The sequence below is a fragment of the Brachycentrus maculatus genome, unplaced genomic scaffold, assembly GCF_059751285.1.
Source record: "Brachycentrus maculatus isolate JH-2025_06_01 unplaced genomic scaffold, ASM5975128v1 h1tg000033l, whole genome shotgun sequence".
Classification (NCBI taxonomy): Eukaryota; Metazoa; Arthropoda; class Insecta; order Trichoptera; family Brachycentridae; genus Brachycentrus; species Brachycentrus maculatus.
In genome coordinates, this window is record NW_028280787.1 from 849,360 (window position 1) to 876,190 (window position 26,831).

The following is a 26,831-nucleotide window of genomic DNA, read 5'->3' on the forward strand; positions in this document are numbered from 1 at the left end:
GATCACTTAAACCAGCCTATGACGGTCGTCAGCCCCGTAAATGCCCAGACTTCCATATTCTTCTTCATCTTTAATGAGATGTCAAAAAATTATATCAAATTTCAATTAATTTGTTAATTAATTTATTTAATATAGTTTATGTATTCTTTCATTAATTGATTTGGCAGTTATATTGTTGTTATGTCTATCCATTTTAAATTTAAGTTTTACTTAGTAAATACCACTATTTATTAAAAACTATTGTAACACGTGTTTCGATGCATTCCGTATTATTTTCAAACACCGTATCGCTCACTCCTTTCAAGAACGTCATAAATCATAAAATGTGAATGAGGCGAAAAATGTTTTCAAAGACAGAACGGTGCGTCTTTCTATTATCTCTGCCTGCCCTTGAGGGGAAGTTGCGTGATGGTTAGTTAAAAAGCTGATTTTTTTTAAATATTTTACATTTTCCACTAATATGAATTCCAGTAGGAATTAATTAATGGTCAACCTACAAGAGAATCATAACTAATTTGACATTGGAATTTTAGTTCAGTCTTGTCTTTTCTAAAAGGATGTTGTGTTTTACTGGCTAACAAAAAATATATAAAAATTCGAAATCTCACATACAGGTACGATTTAAATAACCTATCATTAAAAAAAATTGTTTATAAAGTGAAACCTCTCTTTTTATGTGTTTAATTAAAAAAAACAAATAAAATTTCATATTGAAAATGCCATAACTGGGCTAAACACTTCGCTCACTCCTTTCAAGAACGTCATAAATAAAAAATCGTCAATTTTCAGTTGTGCATGTTTTCGGAATGCCCAAAAAATGTACTATATCCCAGCAAAAGAGGCATATTTTTAACTTAATATTTACCTACTACAGGGCAAAAAGTGTTGTTTTTGGAATTTTGAAGAAAAGGTATTGTTTAATATATTTTTTAAATATCCTAAATATTTTTCAAATGGAGAAAATACATTCAGGTTTTACCTAAAAAGATCTGTTGCACAGTAAAAAGTTCAATAAGTGGCTTGATATTTATTTTTAATATTGTACAATATTATATTTTTAAACTTTTAAAACGTTCTCCTGAAAAATTAAGTTTTTTTGATTTATGACGTTCTTGAAAGTAGTGAGCGAATTGTCACAATATTAATTTTGATGCGTTTTTCAATAAAATACAACTTAGTAGACTCAAAAAATCTGTGTTTTATTTAAAAATTAATACATATATTAAAATTATGATCAATTGCCAGGTATTTTGGGAAGAAAATGGTTATTGTACCCGAATAGCCGGGTAAACGCAGATGTTTTAAAATTTAGAGGAAGAGGAAGGCTCTTTTAGACTGTCAATATGGACGACAGGACGATTGACCAGATCTTTGCAGGATCCTTGAAGTCCTTGCCTCCAGTTAGTTCAAAAATCGTCAGGATATTCACCAGTTCGACATTCACAGGTAAGTCTGATTTTTATTATTTTACAATAAGTATAAGAGTGGGAGGGTGGACCATAGACATCAATAAATAGAGCCGCCAATAATTTAGCAATGACACCAACATTAAAATAACTCCATCGTTTCTGTGACGTCATTCATTGCCAACTTACGAAAGTAACGTTTTTTCGAAGGCGAATTTTCCTAAATAAAAAGATGAATGAAAATATTGATTATATCGGCTGTTATAAACACTTCACGAGTCTAATACAACCCTTTATAGGTTGAGTATGTTACATTAGATACAGACAAAGATCCATTGTCAAATATAACAGGAGCTAGAAATACGCAATACGCGACCAACCATTTTATATATGTACAGGTGGACCTCATCTTTCGCACATTCGACTTTCGCACAATTCGCTATTTCGCACATTTGAAAAATGTTTTTTTTGGCAATAATGCCAAAATTTCAGCGCAGTTGTCTCCCTTTCACACTTTGAAATGCATATGAACCAGGTCCGTACTGTGAAAAGTGTCCGTACTGTGAAAATGAGATTACCGTATTATGGAAGAATGTGGTCACGACGGAGAACGCATATCGCTCACTCTTTTCAACAACGTCATTTATTAAAAAAAAAGTATTTTCAGGAGATTGTTTTTAAAGTTAAAAAATATAATAAAATCTATTAAAAATAAGTATAAAGCCACTTATTGTACTTTTTACTGCAACAGATTTTTTTAGGTAAAACCTGAATGTTTTTTCTCCATTTGAAAAATGTTTAGTACATTTAAAAAAATAATTAAACAATACCATTTCTTCAAAATGCAAAAACAACACTTTCTGCCCTGTAGCGGGTAAATACTAAGCTAAAATATCCCGTTTTTCCGGGATATAGTACATTTTCTGGGTATGCCGAAAACATGCACAACTGAAAATTGACGATTTTTGATATATGACGTTGTCGAAAGGGGTGAGGTATATGTATCATTATTTCACCCATATTTTTTTTAACAGATACTACTATGGAAAGAAATACATTGATGGCAAAATGCTACCCAAGAATCAAAGACTATTGCAGAGAAAAACATGGTCTGGAGTTTCAGGTAAAATTTCAGCAAATTCTCCGCTATTTGAAATTAATTTTTAATCTGTTTTTCTAATAAAAAATAAAGGTTTTATATCTTTTTGGAAAGCTTATAAAACGAGGAAGTAATTTGGACGTTTAATGTCATAGTATATTATTTATTGATTCAGCTGTGGAATAAAAAATTAATTATTAAAAAAAAATTAAATACTTGAATATACCACTTTAATGAGTTTTATTTAAACATAGGGTTTCGAAAACTTACAGATGTTTTCATCTTCTGGCAAAAATTAAAACTAAGTTAAGTTCAGTAAATTAAGTTTTCGAAACTAGTCGTATATATAAATAAAACTCATTAAAGTGGTATATTCAAGTGTTTATTTTAAAAAATGTCATAGTGTTTTTAAAACTGTATGAATTTTTTTGGCAAGTAACGTAAAAAAATATTATTAAAATGAAAAACTCTATTAGTCACAGTAGTAAATTTATAACTGTTTTTTTTTTAATATGTTATAACTTACAATAATTTAAGAAAACACTTTGTTTTTTACCACTTGAGTTTTATTATAGACTACATGTTTCAGAAGTTAATCTTCCATCATTCAGGTCTGTATAATAACTATATCTGTTATTATACAGACCTGAATTATGGAAGTTTAACTTCTGAAACATGTAGTCTATAATAAAACTCAAGTGGTAAAAAACGAAGTGTTTTCTTTAATCATTCTATTAGTCACAGTAGTAAATTTATAACAGTTTTTTTTAAATATGTTATTCCTTATTAATATTTTTTTTGCTTTTTAAGGTTAGGTCACCTACCGATAAATAAAATATATGTATGGCATTCAATCGGCCATTTTTTTTATCCTGCACTAACGCCCAAAAATGGGTATGTTTCATAAAACTTTGGTGTGTTACTTGAGCCCAGTACAAAAAATAATCTGTATTTGGTCTACAATAATGAACGTATTGACATGATTCATTGTTTCCCTGACAGGTGACACTTATTGTCACGATACGTTCATTATTGTAGACCAAATACAGATTTAAATCTCTTTTTTGTACTGGGCTCAAGTAACACATCAAAGTTCAAGTAGCCCCGTTCTACAGTACTTAAATTTCTTGCATTCGCGTACCCTACCTCGTCCTGCCGGGAACACACCGAGTTACCAGTAACCCTGTATTGTATTATAAAAAAAATAATAAAAAAAATAAAAAAATATTTTATCCGTAACATTGATCGTATTCATAATTTCACTCCTACAAGCGCGGTCAAAATTTCACAATTTTATTAGTAAATACGAGTATAAACAAATCCGATCTATAGGCACGTCCACACAATTTCATTCTTTTCAAATTCATACGAGTACAATGAACCCCCTTATAACGTATAATCATATAAGGGTTTCCCCTATAACGTTTGCAGCAGTAATTTTCCTATAATGATACTCCCCCGGAGTGGGTCAAGATTATTCGGTCCAACTATTCCAGCCAGTTAAAATGTAAAACGCAATTTAAAAACATAAACCCCCTATAACGTTATTATGTACGAGTATTCACAATTTCGCTCTATACGCACGTATACACAATTTCATTCTTATATACAAGTACAGTACACCCCCCTATAACGTATACTCATAAAAGGTTTTTCCCCTATAACGTTTGCAGCAGTTATTTTCCTATAATGATAGTCCCCCGCAGTAGGTCCGATTATTCGGTCAAGTTATTCCAGCTAGTTAAAATGTAAAAACACAATTCAAAAACATCGAACCCCTATAACGTTATTTTATACGAGTATTCATAATTTCGCTCTATACGCACGTATATACAATTACAGTACACCCCGCTATAACGTATACTCGTACAAGGTTTTTCCTATAACGTTTGCAGCAGTTATTTTCCTATAATGATAGTCCCCCGTATAACGTAGTAGGTCCGATTATTCGGTCAAGTTATTTCAGCTAATTAAAATGTAAAACCACAATTCAAAAACATTAAACCACTATAACGTTATTATATACGGTATTCACAATTTCGCTCTTTATGCGCGTATTCACAGTGACCTTGTATCGAAAAATCGATTATTCAGAAATAAGGAAGGTATAAGCGACGTATAGTAATTCGTTCTAGGAGCAAGTTCTTTGTACGAGAAATTCGTTACTTGAACGTGTTTTTCTATTGCAATTTATGTTAAAAAATATTTACACAAAAAATCGTTCAGTATCATAAAATCGTTCTATAAGCAAGTTCTTTGTACGAGAAATTCGTTATATTAAACGCGTTTTCCTATAGCGATACATGTTATAAAATATTTATACAAAAATCGTTCAGTATCATAAAATCGTTCTATAAGCAAGTTCTTTGTACGAGAAATTCGTTACATGAAACCTGTTTTTCTATAGCAATTCATGTTACAACATATTTATACAAAAAATCGTTCAGTATCATAAAATCGTTCTATAAGCCAGTTCTTTGTACGAAAAATTCATTATAAGAAACGCGTTTTTCTATAGCAATGCATGTTACAAAATATTTATACATAAAATTCTTCAGTATCATAAAATCGTTCTAGGAGCAAGTTCTTTGTACGAAAAAATCATTATATGAAACGCGTTTTTCTATAGCAATGCATGTTACAAAATATTTATACAAAAAATCCTTCAGTATCATAAAATCGTTCTAGGAGCAAGTTCTTTGTACGAAAAATTCATTATATGAAACGCGTTTTTCTATAGCAATACATGTTACAACATATTTATACAAAAAATCGTTCAGTATCATAAAATCGTTCTATAAGCAAGTTCTTTGTACGAAAAATTCATTATATAAACGCGTTTTTCTATAGCAATGCATGTTACAAAATATTTATACAAAAAATCGTTCAGTAGCATAAAATATGGCAGTGTAACATAAAAATATACTCACGGTTTTTTCAGTCAGTCTGGAGAGTACCTCGGCTTGCAGGGTCAAATCCTTTTGTTCCATTCCTTGCTTCTTGGCTGCTGGCTTCTTGAAAACCCTTTCCAAGGTTGTCTGTTTCTTCCTCTTCTTCAACACTTCAACACTTCAACACTTTGTCCAGAAAGTCATTGCCCGTCAGGGCAAGGATGTCGCTGTAGAGATGATTGATCCTGTCAGTCAGTGTTGGGAAACTTCTGAACCACTTCCAATTGGACCAGGATGTCCTGATGGCAGCAGTTGAGATTGATTTGATTGGTCCACCTCATTGTCAGATGAAGCTTCTTTTGAGCTTCATCATGTTCTTCTTCTCCGTCTTATTCCTCATTGCTGGACTGGTACCTGAATCGAAGGGCTGATCACCTTTCCTTCATGTGTAAACGATCAAGATAACACTGCGTTATATGACGCAGTGCCCTATGCACCATTGGGGTGCGTATAAGGGTTTTATTATTAATAATATTCAAGTCTGTCCATTTGCAGGGTAAATAACCTGTTATTGGCTAGTTCAAGTGATCACCCATATACGTTGCGTAACATTTCCATTCTACCAATAATTAATCATCAATCTTTTTTTAAAACTTTTTTTTATTTAACTGGCAACTGCCTTATGTAAGTTTGCACGGTATGACCCTTGCAGAAGCAATGGCTCTTCTCCAGTTATCCCTTGACTGGGCTGCACGTAGCGCTCCAACCACCGAGGCGCCTGCTGCTGTCTTAATTTGATCGGTCCATCGTGTGGGGATCTTCCTCTCCCTCTCTTTCCCTCCAGGTTATCGATCTCAACTAGTCGTTCCAGGCTATCCTCGTTGCCACGTGCAACGTGTCCAAAGAACTGGAGAATCCATCGGGTACAGACATTGTTATTCATCATGTTACTGGACTATAAGTGCTTGGAGCTCTTCAATTGTCAGGTCTTCTTGGTGTTCATCAATAATTAATGTATTGGCTGCTTGCAACCTTGGAGCATTCGAGAGTCAAGATAAAACACAATACAGTCCGTTGTGTGAAGCAAGTTTCGTTATATGAGTCACGTAACAGACGAACAGAAAATTCACTGTGTTTCAATACAACTTTGACTCTATTACCATCTTCACACACGCAAATGGATTCACAACACTCTGATAAGCATTCAATAAAAAAATACCAATATTGTATTTTGCAGGTTGTGGATATGAGATGGGGAGTCAGAGATGAAGCCACAGATGATCACATGACCACAGAACTTTGCATGAAGGAGATCGAAAATTGTCAAAGATTATCGATGGGACCCAATTTCGTGGTTTTCCTGGGCCAAAAATACGGATACAGGTATGAAAAACCTTTACACATCATATGGTCGAAGGTAACAATAATGTTTTATGATTTTGGATGTATCATTTTGTCTCTCTTCTATATGATCTTGATAATATTCTGTATGACAAAAATTGAGTGCTGTTTTTAAAGATGTGTTCCGATTTTTTTCCTGTTTTTAGGCCTATCCCAACGTACGTGCTGAGTTCGGAGCTGCAGATGCTCAGAGATGAGCTGGCTGCTGGAGGAACTGACGTCATATTGTTGGACACGTGGTACAGGAAGGACGCCAATGCTGTTCCTCCCATATCGGTTCTTCAACCCATCTCTTCCATCCTGGTCAATTTTAACAACAAGGTAAATGGTACTAAAATTATATCTATGTACATATATATACAGTAAACTCCCGATTTTTAAGGATGGATGGTGAAAAAATCCAGTCTAATTGATTTAAAACTGAGCTCATGTATACCTTTTTCTTCTTTCTGGCTCCATCCCAACTTATCGTCTTTCTAAACTGTTAGCGTCATCTCTCTTCGTCCTTAGGCTGTAGGTCCTTCTATCATGGACAACGTCACCTAAGGCATACCTTTGAATCATGTTATCTTCCTGCAGCATCCATGATTTTTTTCGTCTTCCTCTGGATGTCTTTCGAGGAAGATCCATGGCGATTCCTTGGTTCACAATATGATCAGGTTCTCTGCGTTCTATGTGCCCATACCGTCTCAACTGCCTTTCCTCTACATATATCTTCACCCTGTCTTCATCTTATCTTATCGTCTTTGTAGACTGTTATGCCAGCTTTCCTCATCCTCAGGTCGTAGGTCCTTCTATCACGGACAAATTCACCTAGGCCATGCCTTCGAATCACGTTATCTTTCTGCAGCATCCATGAATTCTTTGATCTTCCTCTAGAAAATCCATGACGATTGCCTGGTTCACAATATGATCAGGTTTTCTGCGTCCTATATGCACTTATGAATTTATATATTTGCTTTGCAAGACGCATGTGTTAACAGCGTGACACCACTAGACACAACTAACCTAAAATGGATATTTTGCACTTGAAAACGTTTTTTTTTTTAAGTATTATACCACAGTATTGTCTGGATTTGAAGGTTTGAAGGTTGGTAAGGTTCGATCATTTAGAAGATCCACACGAGTTATCCATACCGAACAATGGATCTTTCGTCACATGAATCGCACTTATAAGGCCGGAGAATTTCTATCACAAATATTATGAAACCTAGGAAATTAAAATAAACTTATCGAGGTATGTAGTTCACAAATAATTAAAGCCACAAACACCACATATAAATGAGAAACTATTATTCTATCACTGCGGACAAAAATCGCTCACTCCTTTCAACAACGTCATATATCAAAAATCGTCAATTTTCAGTTGTGCATATTTTCGGAAAGCACAGAAAATGTACTATATCCCAGCAAAAGCGGCATATTTTTTACTTAATATTTACCAGCTACAGGGCAGAAAGTGTTATTTTGCATTTTTCGTCCGCCTCCGTAGTGTAATGGTCAGCACACTCGGCTACCGTTCTGGAGGATCCGGGTTCGATTCCCAGGGGGGGTAAAATAAATATGAGTGATTTTTTCACTGTAATATTTATTCAATATTACCCTGGACTGGTACCTGAAGCGGAGGGCTGATCACCTTTCCTTCATGTGTAAACGATCAAGATAACACTGCGTTTATATGACGCAGTGCCCTATGCACCATTGGGGTGCGGATAAGGGTTTTATTATTATTATTATTATTATTATTTTTTTAAATATACTAAATATTTTTTAAATGGAGAAAAAACCTTCAGGTTTTACATAAAAAGATCTGTTGCGCAGTAAGTTCAATAAGTGGCTTAATATTTATTTTTAATACATTTTATTATATTTTCAAACTTTAAAAACGATCTCCTGAAAAATCACGTTTTTTGATATATGACGTTGTTGAAAGGAGTGAGCGAAATGAGTTCGGCCGTCAACATGTATTTCGACATTAAATGTAATATTGTGAAATATTTTGAAATAGTTTGTAGTAAAAAAAACAGCTGCAATGACTCATGTGTCCGATAATCCGCTTCTCGGTCAACCCGGCCTCGGAAAATCGGGAGTGTACTGTGCAGTGTAGTGAAATGAACTTAACTATATACAATCATTAAAAATACAAATTAAATATTAAATAAAAAAGCAATTATGTCGCCTACTTTCAAAATCCGCCAGATCCATGTAAGTCGATTTTTAAAAAAATGCTAAATTCTCCAAGTAACATCTCAACACACCTTTCTTAATTTTATCGATAATGCTTATCTCAGCTTTGCATTCCTTCCTTATTTCACTATTCGCACATCTATCATACGTCGTTTTGTCGCACATTCTTCTGAGAGATCGCATTTCGACTGCATTCAGTCTACTTTCATCCTTCGTTTGCCAACTCCAAGTTTCACTTCCATACATTGGAAAGGTGTGTTGAGATGGTTTGGACATGTAGAACGAATGAGTGAGGAAAGAACGGTAAAACAAATTTATGAGGCGAATGTTAGCGGATAAAGAAGCAGAGGAAGACCGAGAAAAACATGGCACGATCAGGTATGCCAAATACTTGAAAGTGGTCAGGTTAGGAGTCGTAACAATCGGCGGGTATGTATGAGGAGATGCATGAACGTGGAAGAGGCGAAGAATGTTTGCAAGGACAGAGTGTTGTGGCGCTCTATTCTCTCTGCCTACCCCTGCGGGGAAGCGGCGTGATGGTTAGTTAGTTAGTTTTTTCTCCAAGTAACATTTATGTTTCAAAGAATTGTCTACCATCAGATAAAATATTGTGAAATAGAGAATTATCCCATTTTTTGGTATTTTAAAATTTTCAGTATTAAAAAAAACACGAGACTCAAACCGATAATGACGTCATCTTAATTTTTAACCTATCCCCGCTCTCTGATTGGCCGATATGGATCAGAAGGTAAGTTTCATGAATTTAGCGGAATTTGAAATACAACGCTGTTTTTAAGTATTTTTGGCAGAGTTTTCAAGTATATAAATATTTTAAACAATAAAACCCACAATTGGCATTCCGATAGAGCATTTATTTTAAAATCTTAAAATAAAATTGGATCTGGCGGATTTTGAAATTAGGCGACACAATTCAAGAATGGATAATAGGAATGGGTAAATCTGAAATATATTCAATCGTCTACCACGTCATATTTGGTTGCATGTCATAAACGATTTTCTTTAATATAATTTTATGAATACGTATTGTAAAATGTGCCCTCGGCACAGGAAAACACAATGAAGGCACATTATTGTAATTTATGATTATGTGTATGATTAAATACAAATAATTAAATAAATGTGTAGAAAGTTAAAAATGTATGGAAGTGAAACATGGAGTTGGCAAAAGAAGGATGAAAGTAGTCTGAATGCAGTCGAAATGCGATATCTCAGAAGAATATGCGACAAAACGATGTATGATAAATGTTCGAATAGTGAAATAAGGAAGGAATGCAAAGCTGAGATAAGCATTATCGACAAAATTAAGAACGGTGTGTTGAGTTGGTTTGGACATGTAGAACGAATGAGTGAGGAAAGAACGGTAAAACAAATTTATGAGGCGAATGTAATTGGGAAAAGGAACAGAGGAAGACCGAGAAAAAAATGGCACAATCAGGTATGCCAAATACTTGAAAGCGGTCAGGTTAGGAGTCGTAATAATCGGCGGGTATTATGAGGAGATGTATGAACCTGGAAGAGGCGAAGAATGTTTGCAAAGATAGAGTGGTGTGGCGTTCTATTCTCTCTGCCTACCCCTGCGGGGAAGCGGCGTGATGGTTAGTTAGTTAGTGTTTTTTATGTGTAGGAACGGATCATTAAGAACTAGTTCTGAGTTCATGAACGATCCGCGACTGTTTTTGATGAGACGGTACGACATAAGCATGGAAAGAAGATTGCCTGGAGGAATAAAGCCATTACTCTACTTTATTGTACCAATTATTATGTCGTGATGTTACTGTTCCTTTTAGAGAGTCCCGAAACTGCAAGCAGAGGACCAGGCAGTTTGGTGGGACACCTTGAACAAAATGCAAAAACTGTTTAGAAAAGCCTCGCTGTCCTTGTTCAACGCAGGGAAGATAGAAAGAGACACAATGCACAACTACTTTATGTCAGGTATTTTATAAATCAATCTCTTCTTCTTCTTTTTCCTTCTCATAAATCCTCGCATCCGTCTGTTTCGTTATCCGTGTCTTGTGACGTGCACTGGCAGCTGTCACACCATCGCTTCGGAGGTCTTCCAGGTGGTCTTTTTCCGACTGGGTTTTTTTGAAGAGCAATTTGGGCCAGTCTATTTTCTTGCATTCTATTGACATGGGCATTCCAGAATCGTCTTCGCTGTCTTCCTCGTCTGACTATATCCTATATACTACATATTTTCCCAATGGATCTTTGTCAGACGGGGGGAATATCTAATTTAACATACTCAACCTATAAAGGATTGTATTAGACTCGTGAATTGTTTATAGCTGCCGGTATAATCAATATTTTCATTCATCATTTTCTTTTGGAAAATTCGCCCTGGAAAAAACGTTATTTTCGTAAGTTGGCAATGAATGACGTCACAGAAACGATGGAGTTATTTTAATGTTGGTGTCATTGCTAAATTATTGGTGGCTCTATTTATTGATGTCTATGGTCCACCCTCCCACTCTCGCCTCCCCTCAAATTTGTATAACACAAATGGCAGTGTAGTGGTAAACAAACAATCCACACTACTACTATTACAGCTCTATAAACCATAGACAATAAACCATATGACGTCATAAAACGGAAAGACGGAAATTTGATGACGTATGCGAACGCACGTTTTTCGTTTTATCCAAATATCTTAAGTTCAAACCTTCATATCTCCCTTAGTTCTCTACATATTTCAATAAGAATACTACCGATAGTCTTGTGATTTTTAGCCAATAATCACACATCGTGACATTTATCCATTTCCGTTTTCCTTATACGGTCTCTTAACCCTTTGAATACCAAAATCCGATATATCCACTTTGTCTATCCCACAAGTTTTGCTGCACATTCAGAATTTAAATTAAAAATAATAATTTTAAATTAATATCTCTGCGTAATGTTTATATAAATTTATGTTTTAAACACTCCATTCTGTCACTTGATTCAGTTACTGAACGTGAAGTCATCAATGGGGTTTTAAACGTGAAGAACACAAAAAACCACTGCTTGGCCTACGTGAGGTATATCAACAACATCAATCTGCAGAACCTGAAGAAGGCTTCGAACTTCGTCGACATCCTGAACAGGAGTTTGGATACAGAGTCTTCTAAACTCCTCGCTAATCTGAGGGATGAGAGGCTCCCAGCGAAGATTGAGACCACCAACATGCAGAAGTAAGTCGAAGAATAATCAACATTTTGAGTGTGTCCAAATACTTGTTCACAAAATCTGGATTATCTCCAATTTCAGGAGTTATTTTCATATTATTTTTTTACATCTCATCAAAGATGAAGAAGAATATGGAAGTCTGGGCATTTACGGGGCTGACGACTGTCATAAGCTGGTTCTAGTGAAGTTCTAGTGATTCAAGAACAAGGTTTCTAAATTGGTTCATATATATAGAACTTCCAAGAATTTGAGTAGTGTGGTTGTCAATAATGGGTAGAATTGGTGAATGTTACACGTGTGTAAATTGATCACTTAAACCAGCCTGTGACGGTCGTCAGCCCCGTAAGTGTCCAGATTTTTATATTCTTCTTCATCTTTGATGAGATGTAAAAAATAATATGAAGAATAATCTATTTACCATGTTAATATTGTATATGAAAATAACTCTTGTAATTGGAAATAATCCAGATTTTGTGAACAAGTATTTGGACACACTCAAAATGTTGTATATTTATCATGTTTTTGAATTAGGTTCAATTAAGTGGTATATAATATATTCTAGATATTTCATCACAATTTCAGGTATACTGTTGAATGGATTGGTCGAGAAGGTTTGGATCCTGACACTCACGGGGAGTACTTGAACCACTTCATAGCCCACTTCTACAGGAGCATTGTCAAGCTGGTGGACAGAGCCATGAGGAGAGAAGATGGAAGTGCCCAAGGACAGATAGTCACGGAGTTGTTGCAACATCTCCACGCTTGTAACAATTCTGTCAAGGTATTACAACATCTTCAAGTAATCAATCCAGGTCCATTGATTTGTTATTCCGTCATCTTTGTTAGTATTGCAAAGCACTTGAAGCAAGAGCAACTCTATCTGCTGTTTTTTCAGTTACCCCTTTGCGGTGGTATTTGTTATTTTTTTTGCTTTATAGTACTTTCATTGAATGTGATGGATTTTGTTGCTGAAATTGATTATTAAATATGAAGAAATATCTCAAGAAATCAATTGTTCTCGAAGGAGTTTCTAAGATAATCCAACAAGATTGATCGGACGTAATTATACTTTGAAAAAAATCGTTGTAAAATTTTGAACCAGACCTGTTTTATATACAATACTATAACTTTTGAGTAAAGTACTCCAATAACTGCTTACCTCTGACTATTACTGACTCTTATTTGCACCCATGGTGCATAAGGCACTGCATTAAATTGATAAAATCAAATCAAAATGATCATTTTAACTGATCAGTTAGAAAACCTAAGGGTATCCCACAGGGAACGTTTCTAGCACCAGTTCTTTTTTACAGGTGTTTTATGGGAGAGAGGCAACTCTTCAACAGATCAAAGACTATATGCTTGGACCATCCTACCAGCCCCTGGTTTTCTATGGGGAGGGAGGATGCGGAAAGACTAGTCTCTTGGCCAAAAGTGCCGCGCTTTCTGCTGAGGATTGGTTCTTCGGACGGCGACCAGTCAGCATCATCAGGTTTCTAGGAACCACTCCAGACTCGAGCGCCTTGACTCCTACGCTTATCTCGATCTGTCAACAGGTATGAACTAACTAACTAAACATCACGCCGCTTCTCCGAAGAGGTAGGCAGAGAGAATGGAACGCCACAACACTATGTCTTTGCAAACATTCTTCGCCTTTTCCAAATTCATGCATCTCCTCAAACATACCCGCCGATTATTTCAACTCTTGACCTGACCGCTTTCAAGTATTTGACATTACCTGATCATTATTTCGTCCACCTTCGTGGTGTAATGGTTAGCGTGTTTAGCTACCGTACTGGAGGTCCCGGGTTCGATTCCCAGGGGTGGGTGAAAGCAAATATTAGTGATTTTATACTCTAATATACATTAAATATTACCCTGGACTGGTCCCTGTAGCGCAGAAGTGATCACCTTGCCTTCATGTAGGTAACGATCAATATAACATTGCGGCAGTACGATGCAGTGCCCTACGCATTGCATCGTACTGCCGTAAACGGTACGGGTATGAATAAGGGAGAGATCATGCCAAGTTTTTCTCGGTTTTTCTTTGCTCCTTTTTCCTTGAATTACATTCTCTTCATAAATTTGTTTTACCGTTCTTTCCTTTGATAATTTTTGTCAACAATATAAATTTATGGTAAAATGTCTTCTTCTTCTTTTTCATTAGCTCACTGGTCTCTAACGCTGGATATAGGCCTAATCCCCTTCTTTCCTTTTAGTTTCTAGTTAGTTGCTGCTTGCAGACAGTTTTTGGTAAAGTGTAACACATTTCTATTCCAGATATCGTACAATTTTTCAATGACATTCGAGAATATCCCAGACGACCTGGTGCCCCTCACGGCGCACTTCAAGCAGTTGCTGTGCTGTGCTACCCAAGAACAGCCTTTGCTGCTGTTCCTGGACTCCGTGGACCAGCTCACGGGAGCTCAGGACTCCAGCAAGGTGTCCTGGCTGCCCACCAGGCTTCCTCCTTACTGCAAGGTATCCATTAGTCCATACGTCAGCAAGACGTCCACTACTGACCACGGTAGCTCTTAGAATTTCTGGGGTGCAATGGTGTGACTTTGTGAGGAATGAGGAAATACTAATGTTTAAATGTAATAATGTTTTTAGTTAATTTTTAATCTAAATTTTACTTGGTAAATGCCACAATTTCTTGAAATTTATTGAGACACGCGTTACAATGCGTTCCATATAACTTTTTGTTTTGTTCTAAAATAAAAGAGAAATATTTATGTTTTTTATAATTAACACAAATTTTTCGTAATGAGTACCATACATACATACATATATAGTACATATATACAAAAAATCAGTATTTTTATTATTAGAAATAGGTATCAAATTGTGGTAGAGTGGGTTTGAACCGAGAAACTCTGACTTAAGAATCCGCGACACTAACTAACGACAGAAGAAAAAGAATTAAATTAAATACCATGTGTAAAAATCCATTATTAGGAACGCACCGACATAAATAAAATTTAAGAAAAAATTTAATTAATAATGACTACATTGGCCACAAAGTGACTTCCGAACCAATTAATGAAATTACATCAAATAAAAAATAAAAACATATATCGCTCACTCCTTTCAACAACGTCATATATAAAAAATTGTCAATTTTCAGTTGTGCATGTTTTCGGAATGTCCAGACAATGTACTTTATCCCAGCAAAAGCGACATATTTTTAACATAATATTTACCCGCTAATGGGCAGAATGTATTGTTTTTGCATTTTGAAAAAAAGGTTTTGATTAATTATTTTTTTAAATATGCTAAATATTTTTCAAATGGAGAAAAAACATTCAGGTCTTACCTAAAAAGATCTGTTGCACAGTAAAAAGTTCAATGAGTGGCTTGATATTTATTTTGAATACATTTTATTATATTTTTAAACTTTAAAAACGATCAGCTGAAAAATCAAGTTTTTTTGTTATATATGATGTTGTTGAAAGGAGAGAGCGATATGCATCTTCTACTACTCGTGACTCAGAGTACCTGATCATGGCTACTTCCAAAAACATCCACACGTGTTTTGATGATTGAATAAATGACAGGTACTGGTGACATGCGCTTGTGAAGAGTCCAACCCGGTGGTCTCTCGAGAGTACAATCTGCTGAGAAGGATGATCGACAACGACAACAACTTCATAGAAGTCAGCGCCCTGGGAGAAGACTTGGCCATGCAGGTCATGAAGTAAGAGGTCAACATGATTGTTATCATTCATTTAATTTGTATCATTAGCACAACGAAGGGGATACTGGAATGAACATATAAACAGAATGTCAGAAGACAGACTTCCACGTATCACACGTAAAGGACGCAGACCCCCAGGTCCTTCTTTCCCTAAACGTCAAAATATTATGAATATTGTTTAATATTATGAATTAATCAGTCTTGATAAAGAAGCAATTAGCTTCGAAACCGGAAGACATTACAATTAAGTTATAATAAAATATTTATAGTGATTTTAAAACATCCCACTAATAGATGTCTCTAGTGAAGTTCTAGTGATTCAAGAACAAGGTTTCTAAATTGGTTCATATATAGAACTTCCAAGAATTTGAGTAGTGTGGTTGTCAATAATGGGTAGAATTGGTGAATGTTACACGTGTGTAAAGTGATCACTTAAACCAGCCGATGACGGTCGTCAGCCCCGTAAATGCCCAGACTTCCATATTCTTCTTCATCTTTGATGAGATGTTAAAAAATAATATTTTAAAACAATGTTACATTTTAATTATATAATTACATTTTTATTTTACATACTGGAAAACACGATTCCACCCAAATCCGAATCCTTGTTCACAAGTCTGGCTTTCCCCACTTGGAAGTTTTCATTTATTTTTATTGAGGTTTTTTGATATTTTTGCTTCTCGTGTTTTCAGGATAATTTTTCCGTTTCTGACATTGTATTTGATTGGCAGAATGTGGATGAAAACCGCGTGTCGTGATCTCAACAACTTCCAATGGCGACTGGTGTCGAATGCCATCGGGTCTTGCTCATTGCCCATCTTCGTCAAGTTAGTGTTCGCCGAGGTCTGCAGATGGAGGAGTTACACCAGGCCGCAGGAGACCAAGTTGGCAGCCACCGTCATGGATTCTATCATGATGCTGTTCGAGAGAATTGAAAAACAGGTGAGATAAAACTTGGATGGGCGAAAGTTCTGTTCCACGTCTGTCTGCTGTGCTGGTCGGGGTTGTGGAGATGTCTGTGTAACGGCCAACGTCGAGTTAGAATCGGATCTAAATGACCAACTGAACCAACTAACTACTGATTTCTTCCACTGCCTACATTGGGGCACTTCTTGAAACTTGGTGGTGGTTTTACAAACTTATAATTATTTAGATTAGCAGTGACAGGGATATTGAACGCTATGTATTAAATGTGAATGGGAAACAATTTAGTATGTTTATTGTAACTGCAGACAGTTGGTAGAGTTCCATATTGAATTGTTGGGTAATATATCCAAAATTAAACACAGTTTATTTGGTTGAATTCTACATTTATTTATGTATTTAATATTTTAATATGTGACGCGTTTCGTCTTCTTAGGACATTATCAAACACTCTGAGTGTTTGATAATGTCCTAAGAAGACGAAACGCGTCACGTATTAAAATATACATAAATAAATGTAGAATTCAACCAAATAAACCGTGTTTAATTTTGGATATATTACCCAACAAAACAATTTAGTATCAATTTTTCTTTAATTTCCAAAACTTAGTTCATAAAAAATTGCTTTGCATGAAAGGTCTGTCAGAAGGCCTAGATGCTTCTGTATCAGATCTGGGAATGCGGTTGGGTGAGCTTTCAATCCAACTTTTCAAAACTTAACTTGGGAAGGGTTCTGGTCTTAATATTGGATATAGTTACAACCACATCTTTAGTGCAGTTGTCAGCATATTTGTTACCATGCTGGAGATCCCGGGTTCGATTCCCAGGGAGTTCACAATAAATATAACTGATTTTCACTATGATATTTTTGTAAAAATTGCACTTAATTAGTATTTCTTTCTTCTTCTTCTTCTAATACATGGCAAAATATAAAAACAATAAACAGGTATAATAAGTAGGCATTAGAAACATATTCAAAAGAAATAAATGAGAGAAATATAAGGTAAGAAGCATATTTAAAATAAACAAATGAGAAAATATAACAAATGAGAAAATATAATAAAACATAATTATTCAATATTCATTTAAAGCCTTTAGAAACAGTCCAAAAACTTATTATTAAAATCATGCTTAAAAAAATTCTACTTTTCCTTCCAACCAATTATTTCAGGAAGCCGAACTTTTGGAGCTACGAGAAATCTATTGCCAACAGTGTCTAAAATATGTTTATTTGCGCCAACATTTATTTCCTAAAAATAATAATAGATCTAGCCAACGAATTAATAATTTATTAGAAATCCCTTTTTGTAAATCCAGACTTGCGCAAAGACACTCATTTTTCATAGCTCCAAAACTGTTCAACTTATTCCACAAAGACTATTTGTTGGATGTCAATTCCCTAGGTTCGTGTAAATTTAAACATTTGCTTAGATTATTTATAAAAGAGACAGATTTAAGTTCCTTTTTCATTTAGCACATGATCGCTAGCTTTTTACTTTTTTACTTTGTCATCTTTTTTATGTTTAAGTTTTAATTAAAAAAAAATAAAATAAAAAATTGCTCACTGAGAGTCAAGTATTTTTATTTTTATTTTTTTTGTATTTAATTTAAGTTTTTTGTATTTTGTATTAACTAATTATACTTAGAAACCTATACCCTTATACCCTGTACTATGACTATTTATTTTGTATACCCACACACAGGCCATGCCTTTGTTAGATCTTTTTTTGTATTTATTTTTATTTTTTATAAATATTTTTTGTTTTTGAATTTATGTAATGCAAAAGAATTTTAAATAAAGAAAAAAAATAAAATAAAAAAATAAATAAGGCAAAAAAAAAGAAAATATGACTAAACACTACATATAATATATATCTTTCCATAAAGTACTTTTTCAGATCATTTACTTTGGATCCCCGAATGGTTTCTATTTTATATATGTCAGGCAGCTGGTTAATTTTGAAAAAGGCAATATATTTTAAGGACCTTACTCCAAATTTAGTAGTGTTTATCGGCTCCACAGATACTTTGTTATGTCCTCATGTATTATGATTATGAATTTCTTTGTTAAAAATCGGTATGGTGGCTGTGAGTCGTTTTAAACATTATTTCAACCATTGTATTTGTAATCTCATAAGTTGGTAGAATGTCAAAAGGTAGAATGTTTGTGCTCAAATAAATGTCTTTATTTATTATCAACGTTGTTACGTTCACCATTTGCTTAAGGTGTGAGTACTCAAGAAAGATGGGTTGTTGAATGAAAGGAGTGACAATGAAGAGGTTTAAAGTAGAGTAATGAAGAAAGACGACCAGTGGTGTTGATAATGGCTCATGTCGCATTTCCAGCACGGTCGCATCTTGGTGTTCCACGCGCTGGCGTACATCACAGCAGCCAGGAGCGGTCTGTCGGAAAGCGAGCTGGAAGACCTCATCTCCCTCGACGACAAGGTCCTGGACGATGTATACCAGTACCATCTTCCCCCTACAAGGAGGATTCCGCCTCTACTGTGGACCAGGTCATACCAACCTTTCAAAATATAACTATTACTACTACAACACTCTCCTTATCATTCATCGTTCACTTGGTGTAATATCACTTAAAAAATAGTAAGTTGTATTACACAAAGTGAACAATGCTTTTAATATAAAAAAAAATATGGGTGAGACTACTATTACTACTGATACCATCATGCTGTTTTACCCTGCAAGAATTGCTTCCTTCTCGTCCATACATCTAGTCATACTTTCTCTCGAATTACGTAGACTTTTGACTTCACCAGATTTTATAGATGCTGATGGATCTGGTCATGCAAACTGTTTTTTAACTGTTCTTATTGTTCTCTCGTTCACTTTTGCCAAATATATTATACATTCTTAGTCATTCTCTTGTTATCCATTCGCTACACATACCAACCCAAAGAACTTTTCTTGATCTTAACACTGTATATTATTTTTTGACATCTCATCAAAGATGAAAAAGAATATGAAAGTCTGGGCATTTACGGGGCTGACAACCGTCAGTTGAGTAGTGTGGTTGTCAATAATGGGTAGAATTGGTGAATGTTACACGTGTGTAAAGTGATCACTTAAACCAGCCTATTATGGTCGTCAGCCCCGTAAATGTCCAGACTACTATATTCTTCTTCATTTTTGATGAGATGTCAAAAAATTACATGAATGTGGCTCCTGTGGAGATAATCCAGATTTTTTGAACAAGTATTTTGACACACTCAAAATGTTAACACTGGATCATGTGATGCTGTACACTACCCAACAAATATAAACTAAACAAAAGCGCATCTTTTCAGGATACGGAATGATCTCCCAAACTATCTGTCAGAGAGAGAAGCAGATGGTGTTAGTGTCATGAGCTGGTACCATCGGCAGTTCCGAGATGCAGCTAGGGAAAGATACTTCAAGAATATGAACATGGCCATGTACTTCCACTCCAGCATAGCTGATTACTACTTAGGTGAGTCCTTCAACATCCTACACGATGCGTAGCTCGGTAGTACGTTTGTCGAATCGAACAGTACTAATCTTTGCACTGTTCCGTGTCTGTCTGCTGTGCTGGTTGGGGTTGTACCCACCAACGTCAGGTTGGAATCGGATCTAGCTGACGAACTGAACAAACTAACTACTAATCCCTTTGACTGTCTACATTAGGGCACTTCTAGTAAATTTGGTGGTGGTTTTACAAACTTGTATTTATTTAGATTGACAGTGACAGGGATATTGAAAGCTTTTCAATGTAAATTCACAGTAAAATCACAATACAATTTAGTTTCAAGTTTTTTTTTATAAATTTCGCAATTTTTATTATTACTTTTAATAAACAGATAATTATTTGTGTTTTTATTGTTTTCAAAAATACTTCAACTTCATACTATTTCTGTGAGCCTAAGTAGCTCATTATTAGAAATAGGTATCAAATTGAAATAGGTATCTCTGACTCGATATTTTTTAAATTGTTATGCAAGAGAAGGTCTGTCAGGAAGCCTAGATGCTTCTGTATCAGATCTGGGCATGCGGTGGGACAGCTTTCAATATGTACAACTAACTATTGTTAGATATACATCTAGAAGGTCTGTCAGGAAGCCTAGATGCTTCTGTATCAGATCTGGGCATGCGGTGGGACAGCTTTCAATATGTACAACTAACTATTGTTAGATATACATCTAGAAGGTCTGTCAGGAAGCCTAGATGCTTCTGTATCAGATCTGGGAATGCGGTGGGACAGCTTTCAATATGTACAACTAACTATTGTTAGATATACATCTAGAAGGTCTGTCAGGAAGCCTAGATGCTTCTGTATCAGATCTGGGAATGCGGTGGGACAGCTTTCAATATGTACAACTAACTATTGTTAGATATACATCTAGAAGGTCTGTCAGGAAGCCTAGATGCTTCTGTATCAGATCTGGGAATGCGGTGGGACAGCTTTCAATATGTACAACTAACTATTGTTGATTTTTGTCGTCTAGGTATATGGGGAGGCGGAGTTCCCAAACCCTTCAAGTACACTGAGATACAAAGGCACAGATTCAACTTGACAGACAAGGAGGGGGTTGCTGACAGAAAAGTGCCTCTTCAGCCCTTAGCTTTTGTGTCGGCTGATGGCTCTGCGTCGAGATACAACCTCAGGAAGGTTTGCCATTTTATCTTGTATTATCATAAGATTTTATGTCGAAAATTGGTGTATTATATCGTGAGTATACTGGCAAAAAAGAAACAAAACTGCACCTTGAAATCTGTGCTTTCTCAGCATTTCTTCTCCATGTTATAATGGATAATGTGAAACGTTGTGTTTCACTCTCTCACGCTGCTCGCTGATGGTGTGTGAAGGAGACGTGTATTTACCAGTGCTTACTATTTGTTATTTTATTATTTTATGTTCCAGACTTTTTGTTTCTCTATTAGTGTATAATATTTTATAAGTAATTTTTTCACTGTAATATTTATTTAATATTACCATGGACTTGTACCTGAAGCGGAAGGCTGATGTTTTTCCTTCATGTGTAAAACGATCATGATAACACTGCGTTTATAAGACACAGTGCCCTATGCACCATTGAGGTGCGGATAAGGGTTTTATTATATTAGTATATTTTTATTTTAGATATTGTATATATGTATTGTGTTAAAGACACTAGCCGTTCAATAAATAAAAAGATAATTAAAAAACTCTACAATCCCTGTTTGAATAATCCCTGTGATTTAAACCCTGATTAAAATACCCGCTATTAATATTAAAGTTGAATTTACTTTAAAAACCACATATCGCTCACTCCTTTCAAGAACGTCATAAATAAAAAATTGTCAATTTCCAGTTGTGCATGTTTTCGGAATGTCCAGAAAATGTACTATATCCCAGCAAAAGAGGCATATTTTTAACTTAATATTTACCCGCCACAGGGCAGAACTTGTTGTTTTTGCATTTTGAGGAAAAGGAATTGTTTAATTTTTTTTTTAAACATACTAAATATTTTTCAAATGGAGAAATAACCTTCAGGTTTTACCTAAAATGATCTGTTGCACAGTAAAAAGTTCAATAAGTGGCTTGATATTTATATTTAATACATTGCATTATATTTTCAAACTTTAAAAACGTTCTCCTGAAAAAACAAGTTTTTTGATTTATGACGTTCTTGAAAGGAGTGAGCGATATATGACATTTCAAACTATTTAGTGCATTTTTTCAGTTTATAAAGTGTTGAAAGCTTTATTATATGCATCATTAAGTTAAAATTGCATATTTTCGAGTTAACGTTTTTTGTCAGTTTACCTAAAACATTTTTCTTTATTATTATAATTTTTTTTAAATGGGCAATTCTTTTTTATTTTATTTATTTAGAAATTTAACATAAAAACTTTTACAATAATGAATAACAAAAAAAACAGGACTGAAACTAGTCGTGTGAAATAAAACTAAATTTGTGAGCTAATTTTCATCTTCTTCTCATTCATAAGTCCTCTGACCTCTATACATGGATATAAGCCTCTTCTCCTTCTTTTCATTTCCTCCAGTCGGTTGCTGCTTGCAACCAGTTTCTACCTCCCACAGCGACTATATCATCAGACCATCTCTTTTGGGTCTTTCGATACCTCTTTTATTTCCCCAAGGTCTCCATCGTGAAATTCTTGGGGTCCATCTTATGGGGTTCTGTCTTGTAATATTAATTAAATGGCAAACTCCTTCCAAATTAAATTAAAAGTGGTCTAATACAAGCTTAATACAAGGATTATAATCACACACATGAGAAACGCCAGAAAATACCATTTTCATTTTTATCATTCCATTATATTGAACTTATTCATATAAATATAGAACTTCCAAGAATTTGAGTAGTGTGGTTGTCAATAATGGGTAGAATTGATGAATGTTACACGTGTGTAAAGTGATCACTTAAACCAGCCTATGACGGTCGTCAGCCCCGTAAATGCCCAGACTTCCATATTCTTCTTCATCTTTGATGAGATGTCAAAAAATAATATGAAAGTAACTCCTGTAATTGGAGTTAATCCAGATTTTTTGAACAAGTATTTGGACACACTCAAAATGTTGTAGATATTTTTCCTTTGTTTGAAATTAAAAGTAGTCTGATACAAGTGTTTAACTTTTAAAAATGGTATTTTTCCTTTGATTGTTCTCAGTTTGGGGAGCTCCCGTTCCATCTGGTCCGCTCTCGCCGGTTTAAGGATCTCTACGACAATGTCCTTTTCAACTACGACTGGCTCCATGCAAAACTCAAGTCCTGCCCACTTCAAGCACTGCTAGCTGATTTTGAAGACGCTTGCCAAAATATCGACAACAAGGAAGCTTGCAGGTAGCCCATATGAATATTATTGTATTATCATTGTATTAGTGTATTTGATTGTCCGCCTCCGTAGTGTAATTGGTCAGCACGCTTGGCTACCGTACTGGAGGTCCCGGGTTCGATTTCCAGGGAGGGTCAAATAAATAAAGGTGATTTTTTCACTCTAATATTTATTAAATATTACCCTGGACTAGTATCTGAAGCGGAGGGCTGATCACCTTTACTTCATGTTAATGATCAAGATAATACTGCGTTTATATGATGCATCATCGGCAGGTTGGTCCTGTGTATAGGAATGGGAAACAATCTATGCCGACGCTGTCTTATCAGGAACATACAGACCAATGCTCCGGATACTTTCAGGATTGTCGATCATACCGTGCAACAATCTATAAAAATGCGTAATCAAATACTTTTCTTCTTTCAAACCCTTTTCCGCACCCCAATGGTGCATAGGACATGATTGTTTACACATGAAGGAAAGGTGATCAGCCCTCCGCTTCAAGGAGTAGTCCAGGGTAATATGGAATTAATATTAGAGTGAAAAAATCACTTATATTTATTTGACACCCCTGGGAATTGAACTCGGGACCTCCAGAGCGGTAGCTGAGAGTGCTGACCATTACACTACCGAGGTAGACATACCACCTTAATGAACACTTATTTGTGGCTACCAGTTTCGGAATTATCATTCCATCAGCAGATTATTAATATAAAATTATTACGGTCTGACATTTATACAAAAATAAAAATTTTAAAGAACACAAATGAATGACAATTCGAAAAATTTTAAAAGTGGACTTGAAAGGCAAGAGCAGATACTTCCAGAACAAAATTTCGACTTGGAACCTCAGAGATGAAGACTCTCCGATCCATAACCGGAAACACATTGCAAGACCAAGTAAGAAATACCGACATCTGGAGCATGTGTAAGACGGAAGATATCGTTAGGTGGGGACGACAACGAAGGCGATACTGGAAGGAACATATAAACAGAATGTTAGAAGACAGACTTCCGCGTATCGCCCTCCAAGGCAACCCTGAAGGACGCAAACCCCCAGGCAGACATCCGAAAAGATGGAAAGACAGCTGGGAGTCGACATCCCAAGAGCGATATGGGGAAACACAGATCCCTAGGATATACGAAAAAAAGAAGAAGAAGAAGAAGACTTGAAGTTAAATTTAGTTGCAATATGATTCTGAATTCCGTTTCCAGGGAGCTAGTCCTGGTGGCGGACGCTCTGCGCCTGGGGGGAGCAGTCCTGGGCGTCCACCCCGACATGCTGGCCCCGCAGCTGCTGGGGCGCCTGCTGCCCGAGGCGGGGGCCCACTCGGGGCTGCGCTCCCTGCTGGCGCAGTGCGACTCGAGGGGCAGAGCCCATTGCGCCCTACTGCCGCTACATCACTGCCTACACACGCCGGGAGGGCCTCTGAAAGTATAGTATTTTTTAAACCTAGAACTAGGAACATTTGCGTTGAGTCATTGAATATTTTTTTTTTTTATAAAAACATGTATTTCACAATAGTTTTTATAATATTGTAACACGTGTTGAGGGCCAAACATATCGCTCACTCCTTTTAACAACGTCATATATCAAAAAACTTGATTATTCAGGAGATCGTTTTTAAAGTTTAAAAACATAATAAAATGTACTAAAAATAAATATCAAGCCACTTATTGAAGTTTTTACTGTGCAACAGATCTTTCTAGGTAAAACCTGAAAGTTTTTTCTCCATTTGACAAATATTAAGTATATATTAAAAAAACAATAATTAAAACAATACCTTTTCTTCATAATGAAAAAACAACACTTTCTGCCCTGTAGCGGGTAAATATTAAGTTAAAAATATGCCGCTTTTGCTGGGATATAGTACATTTTCTGGGCATTCCGAAAACATGCGCAACTGAAAATTTACGATTTTCTGATTTATGACGTTGTTGAAAGGAGTGAGCGAAAGATTAAGTATATATTAAAAAAAAATTAAAACACTACCTTTTCTTCAAAATGCAAAAACAACACTTTCTGCCCTGTAGCGGGTAAATATTAACTTAAAAATATGCCGCTTTTGCTGGGATATATATGTAGTACATTTTCTGGGTATTCCGTAAACATGCACAACTGAAAATTGACGATTTTTGATATATGATGTTGTTGAAAGGAGTGAGAGATGTATGCAGTGACCTTGGATCCCTTTCACCATCAATATAATTTTTATTTATTGTTTCAGCATTAACTTTGTGGTAAGACATGTTACAATAATTAAAGAAAACACTTCATACAGACCTTATACAGACCTGAACGATGGAAGTTTAACTTCTGAAACATGTAGTCTATAATAAAACTCAAGTGGTAAAAAACGAAGTGTTTTCTTTGATTATTGTAATATAATTTTTTATTTTCAATATTGATTTGACCAATATCATTCCAGTACTCACTGGAGGGTCACCAGTTCGCTGTGTTCTCATTCCGCCTGACCTCCGACTATCGCTACATAGTCTCCATCTCCAACAAGCTGATAACCTGGGACCTGTCCACGAGCGACCTGTCCAGGGACATCTGCCCACAGCTCGAGGGGATCATGCAGCAGCTGGCGATCAGTCCTGACAACAAGTGGGCATCGGCTTACACCAACAACAACCAGGTCAATATCTGATCTTCCTATTATTGAAACATTTATTTCATATCGTAGTCGTACAGGAGAAAGTGACCAACTACCAAAACGTAAAATGCTCAGGAGGGGCATTTAAGTCACTTTTGCTTGGCAAGAAAACAAATGCAGTTAGTCATTTTTAACAAGTCAATGTATTATATAATTAAAATGTAACTTTGTTTTATAATCACTATTGATATTTTATTATAACTTAATTATAATGTCTACCGGTTTCATTTTTTTAGTCATTTTTAACAGTCAATATATTATACTTCCAAGTTTAAAATCCTTTGGGATTTTTTCAGGGCAATATTAAGCTAGTAAGATATCAAATAGTCAATGATCACGTTTTTGTAAAACAATGCACTTGGTCACTTTCTCCTGTATGACTACGATATCTTTGTCCGCTTCCATATTGTAATGGTTAGCACGCTCAGCTACCGTGCCGGAGGTCCGGGGTTCGATTCCCAGGGGGGGTCAAATAAATATAAGTGGTTTTTTTACTCTTATATTTATTCAATACTACTCTGGACTGGTACCCGAAGCGGAGGGCTGATCACCTTTCCTTCA

At 35.5% G+C, this 26,831-nt stretch overlaps 1 protein-coding gene across 1 annotated transcript in view; it reads left to right on the forward strand.

The window, feature by feature from the left end:
- The first annotated feature begins 1,245 nt into the window (after positions 1-1,245).
- Positions 1,246-26,831, forward strand: part of LOC148312751 (NACHT and WD repeat domain-containing protein 2) — a 42,547-nt gene continuing 16,961 nt past the window's right edge. The window contains exons 1-17 of the mRNA XM_088274271.1: positions 1,246-1,446; positions 2,441-2,529; positions 6,634-6,779; positions 6,944-7,118; positions 10,793-10,937; positions 11,950-12,175; positions 12,753-12,951; positions 13,484-13,726; positions 14,451-14,651; positions 15,728-15,867; positions 16,599-16,809; positions 19,138-19,307; positions 20,100-20,263; positions 21,276-21,439; positions 23,446-23,618; positions 24,826-25,045; positions 26,040-26,252. Of these exons, the coding sequence (XP_088130397.1) occupies positions 1,344-1,446; positions 2,441-2,529; positions 6,634-6,779; positions 6,944-7,118; positions 10,793-10,937; positions 11,950-12,175; positions 12,753-12,951; positions 13,484-13,726; positions 14,451-14,651; positions 15,728-15,867; positions 16,599-16,809; positions 19,138-19,307; positions 20,100-20,263; positions 21,276-21,439; positions 23,446-23,618; positions 24,826-25,045; positions 26,040-26,252 (2,982 nt within the window). The 5' untranslated portion in view covers positions 1,246-1,343. The remainder of the gene's footprint in view (positions 1,447-2,440; positions 2,530-6,633; positions 6,780-6,943; positions 7,119-10,792; positions 10,938-11,949; positions 12,176-12,752; positions 12,952-13,483; positions 13,727-14,450; positions 14,652-15,727; positions 15,868-16,598; positions 16,810-19,137; positions 19,308-20,099; positions 20,264-21,275; positions 21,440-23,445; positions 23,619-24,825; positions 25,046-26,039; positions 26,253-26,831) is intronic.